This window comes from Gallinula chloropus (assembly GCF_964237585.1).
Source record: "Gallinula chloropus genome assembly, chromosome: 16".
NCBI classification, from domain to species: domain Eukaryota; kingdom Metazoa; phylum Chordata; class Aves; order Gruiformes; family Rallidae; genus Gallinula; species Gallinula chloropus.
Window position 1 is genome coordinate 15,105,919 of NC_140101.1, and position 5,115 is coordinate 15,111,033.

The 5,115-nt window shown below is 59.5% G+C and overlaps 1 protein-coding gene across 1 annotated transcript; it reads right to left on the reverse strand.

Moving 5' to 3' along the window:
* Positions 1 to 1,142: 1,142 nt before the first annotated feature.
* SLC32A1 (solute carrier family 32 member 1) lies at positions 1,143 to 3,643 on the reverse strand (the record flags this gene model as incomplete). Its single annotated transcript, XM_084271381.1, has 2 exons — positions 1,143 to 2,330; positions 3,266 to 3,643. 2 exons carry the CDS (start codon positions 3,641 to 3,643, stop codon positions 1,143 to 1,145), a joined length of 1,566 nt encoding a protein of 521 aa, XP_084127507.1.
* Positions 3,644 to 5,115: the final 1,472 nt, after the last annotated feature.

Genomic DNA, 5,115 nt, shown 5'->3' on the forward strand with positions numbered 1-5,115 from the left:
ATACAAGTGTCCTTCCTTCTGCATACAGCTCAGTCCCGCTGTCAGTGACAGCCCAGCGCCAAGGATGTGCGGTACCCCCCCAATTTAAGCAGGTGCAGGGAGGATGAGCCTCCCTCTGCCTCCTCCAAGCCCCCCCCCCACCCCCATGAACCAGGCTAGCCTCGGTGGCTATGTTTTCTCTTTATTGTTCGACATATTTATGTACCACATTATATGTTAAAGATAGACTTTTGTTTTTGTCTGATATACATTTTTTTTCATCGTATTTACCACAATGACACCACACGTACATCGGAAACAGCTCCACGGATCTGGTAGATTGCACAGAATGAATTGTGTCCTAGGTTTTTGTTCCTGTATCCTGAACCACGGCAAATCCAACAATATATTATTATTATTTATTATTATTATATTCTTTAAACTTCTCATAATTTGGAAATAACAATTGTTAAAACAACCCAAAACCGAAAGTCACTGAGAAAGTGGACTCCAGGTCTGCGATTCCAACCAGAGGCAAAGCATCGTAACTGCTGGGAAGCGCCATTCCTTGGTGTGAATTCGGGGGGAAGAATGAAGCAGTCCTGACATCCATGTGCCTACGGTGTAAACACGGCAGGTGACTGGCATCGCCGGTCATCAGCCGCTGCTTGGACCGGTTGGGCTGGTTGTACAATCTGGGTCTGGTCTACATCCATCTCAGGCTGTGTGAAGCCAAGGTCCCTGCTCCCAGCACCCGCTGGTTCCCTTCCATCAGTGAGCGCAGTGGCCCAACCCCATTGGATCGGAGTTGCATATCTGTGAGGAGCGGTGAACACTGCGGCTCTTTCCCAACAGGCCATTCATGGGGTGGGGGTGGGGGGACACAAGCTTCAGGCAACGAGTGTGGAGGTTGGGGTGGGGCTCTGGATCATTTCCTTCCAAAAATTCTAAGTAACAAAAAAATATATTTAAATCTCAGCTTATTCAAAAAGCCAGCGGGGCAAACGCTTCCACCTCTTCTCCTCTCCTTCCGTCTGCAGGTTCTGTGACATAGGATTTTGTTGGATGCACGTAACGAAAATAACGACTCTTTCCATTAAAGGGATGTGGAATTGTTTGGCTATGCGGATGTTGGATGCGATTCGCTCACTGCAGCCAGCTCCTCAGTCTTCAGCGTTGGTTCTGAAGGCCTCTATGAGGCCTTCTAAAGAGTGGATGAACCCAGAAACGCTGCAGATACCACCTATAACGAAAATGGCGACGTCAAAGAAGACATGGTGCCACAAGAGCTTCCTCCACAAGAGTTTGAGGTGGAAAAGACTGGGAAGCAGGAAACAGAGCCCTGCGCCCGTGAGGCTCCCAGTAAGACCCATCAAGAGAGCAAAATGTGGGACATAGATAGCCATGAGCAGGGTGAAAACTACCAGGGCACATCTGAGGGTGAGTCCCCAAGATTTGAGCCGCCCGTCACCCCCGTAGCAGTTGGGGAAGAACGCCCTGTTTCCATCTTGGAAAAGGGACCGCTCCAGGACTTCCACAGCCGCAAAGAATGGCAAGGGGTATGACAGCAAGGCTTTGGCCACCAAGAAAATGTTGACTACTGCCCTAATGGTGGATGGCAAGTTGTCTGTGATGACTTCCTTGGTCTCGTCAGCCCAGGTCAGATAGGCGACCAGGGCAAAGAGTCCCTTAAGGATGCAAGCTGCTATGTGAGTCCAGTTCATCATGCAGTGAAACTCCTTGGGGTTCTGCATGTTCCCCTCCAAGGAAGGCAGAAAGATCTGAGAGGTGTAGCTGAAGACAATGATGCCAATGGAGATGGGAAACTTCTTTACATCGATGTAAAACTTGACTTTGTCCCAGGCCCAGTCGCGTGCCCTGGAGAGGCAGTAGGCGATCACCAAGATGTTGATGACAAAGTGGGCCAATGTGCAGAGCAAGCTGAACTTGGAGACTGCCTTGAGGTTCTTCAAGAACGCGCAAGGCAGGAGCACTGCCGTGGCAATGATGGACCACGACTTCTGGGAGACGGGCAGGTTGGGGAAGCTGTTGTACATCAGGTTCCCACTGACCACCACGTAGAGGATGCAGGTCATGACCAGTTCAATGATCTGAGCCACGTTCACAATTCTGCCTCCCAGGGTGGGGAAGCGGGGCGCGCAGCACGCGTTCGCGATGTCCACGTAGGAGTCTCTCACCCTGACTATCTCCCCGTCCTCATTCTCCTCATACAGACAGGCAATAAGGATTTTCCCGGTGTAGCAGCAAACCACCGCGGCAAAAATGATTAAAAACAGTCCTAGGTATCCACCATGAAGGATGGCATAGGGCAGGCCCAGGACAAACATCCCCTAGAAAGAGACAAAATGGAAACCGTGTTGCTCGTCTCACGAGGGGGGGACGGGGGGGCACGCGCAGCCGCGCAGCCGCAGTCACGTGCGCTCGCTGTCTGGCTTGCACACCATCACCCCCACGCAGCCGCTCACACAGTCACGCCACGCGGCCACGGCCGCACGCAGCTACACGCACCTCTGACGTACCACCCCCACCATCACCCCCACCATCACACCCCTGCCTTCACCCCCCCCCAAACCATCACACCCCCACCATCGCCCCCCAAACCATCACACCCCCACCATCATCCCCACCATCACGCCCCAAACCATCACACCCCTGCCATCACACCTGCATAATGTCACCCCAGAACACACCAGCACAGTGTCCCCAGCCCCTCTCTGTCCCCAGCCCCTCTCTGCACCGAGACCCCCTCGGCGGGCCCGTCCTGGGCTCACCCCAGTGCAACCCCCCCACTGCCCCGCGCATCCTCCGGGGTCCCTGCTCGCCCCCTCGGCCCACGTGCTGCGGCAGCCCGACGGGGACACCCGCCAGCCCCCCGCCCCTCGGGAGGCGCAGTGGGACGGGGCTTGGGACCCGGCGGCCCTCCCCGGCTCTGCGCCGTATTCCGGGGGCGGGGGCCGCAAGGCGGGGATTCAGGGCTGGGGTTTTGGGGTTTTTCCCTTTTCTTTTTACTTTTTTCCCCTTTTTTAAACAATAAGGGGGGGGGGGGGCGGGGGAGGAGATTTTCCCCTATTTTTTCTCTATCCTTCCCCCATTTGTATTTCTTTTTTTTTCCCCTTTTTTCTTCCTCCTTTCCCCCCTTTTCTCCGAAGCGGGTTTCCGATCGCCCCTGGGCTACCCGCGAGTCGGGCTCGGGGCCGGGAGTGGGGAGCGCATCCCGGTGCCCCCTGCCCGGCTCCCGGCGGTGGCGGCGCGGCGGCGGTCGTACCTGGATGGCGTTGGTGACGTTCCATCCCGCCTCCCAGGCCGTGATCTTGGGCTTGCCCTGCCCGGAGAGCTCCGAGCAGACCCCAGCCTCCTTGGAGGCGGAGGGCGGCAGCGGCCCGGTGCCGTCCCGCTGGTAGTGGATGTCTCCTTCCAGGGGGGTCTCCCCGCCCTCCTCGCCGCCGTCGGACTTGAGGATGTCCATCTGCAGCCCTTGCCGGTGCTCCATGTCCAGGTCGTCGCAGTGGGCGAACCCCACCGCTTCCTCGTCGGTGGCCGCCTGGAAGCCCATCCTCGCGAACATGCCGCTCATCTTCGCCTGGGACTTGTTGGACACCGAGGTGGCCACGTTGGAAAGCTTGCTGCGGAGGAGGGTGGCCATGGTGGCTGGCCGGGTAACCCCGCTGCTCGGGAACCCTCGGGGATGGAGACGCCCGACGGGGCGGGGGAGCGGCGGGGCGGCGGACGGGACCTCAGCGCCCGTCGAGGGGCGGCGGCCGCTGCGAGGGGCTGCTCCGAGCCGCTACCTCCGCGTCCCGGCGCAGTGCGAGCGTTTCCCCGCCGGGCTGCCCAGGGGCATGACACCGCTGCGGAGAGCTGCGGGCCCGCACGCCCCGCCGCCCGCTCCGCGCTCCTCCGCGCTGCTCCGCGCCGGCCCCCGCGGCGGCACCGGGGGCGGAAGAGTCGGATGGGGGTCGAGGGGGGCTCTGTCAGCAGCCGGCGGCTGTCACCAGACGGGCAGAGCGAGCCCCTGGCAGAGCGCGCCGCGTCTCCATCGCAGTGCGACCACCTCGGGAGAGAAGAGGGAGAGGGGAGAGGATTGCTGCATTTCTGGGGGAGGTACCAGCCTCCCCGGCCAAGCCCAGCCTTCCCCCCCCCCCCCTCCCCTTCCCCGCCCCACCCACGCCCGCCGGGCCCCGCCAGCAGCTCCGCAGCGCGGACCCCCCCCCTTTACCCCTCCTTACCCCCCCAGCCCAGCTCCGCAGCCCCCGCACTGCCCGCCCTGCCCCACACCCGCGCCGCGGGCCCCCGGCCGCCAGCCCCTTCCTTCCCCGCGGCGGAACGGGCAAGAGCCTTATTGACGGGGCGGACAAGCTGCTCCCCAGCAGAGCTTAACGGAATTTTCCTCCCCGCACCCCTCCTTTCTCTTTTCTCTCCCAAAAAACGTGCGGCCCCTTCGGAGGAGGCTGGGGGCAGCGGGGGCAGCGTGTCCTGCGGGGCACACCGGGGGCGAGGGAGGGGGGTGTGTGTGTGTAAATCCGCGCACGGGGAACGGGGTTTTAACGACTCGTAGGGTCTGTGCGCTCCGAAACCGGAGGGAAACGGGTTCCCGTTCCTGCCCGGGGCTGGCAACCGAGAGGCAGCGCCTCTGCTCCCCAGAACGGCACCGGCATCGCCCCGCAGCTGCGGGATGCCGGCTGCTGTGGGGATGAATGCTGGGCTGCGGATCTCTCCTCTGGGTCCCCGCAACCTAACGCAGAGATTCTCCTTTCTTAAAAAAAATAAAAAGAAAAGAAAAGAAGAAAACCCACCAAAAAAAGCCCCCCCCCCCCCCAAAAAAAAAAAAAACCCAAAACGACATATTTCCTTTTGCTTCCAAACGCTCGCACTCACTGGCAATTAAAAAGCCTTACGATTTCTTTTTCTTTATTCAAAACCTTTCCGAGGTGAGCAGCCAACACAACGAGAGATCCCGGTCCTGGGCTGTGGCAGAGACAAGCACAGGGTGCCAGGGAGAGCGGTGGCACCGGGGGTAGGGGGTGAGATCACCCCCCCCCTCCCCCTGCGGGGACATCGCTTGAATCGTTTTATTTAAGGAAAAAAAAAAAGCTTCGGGGGCGGAGGGTGTCTGTG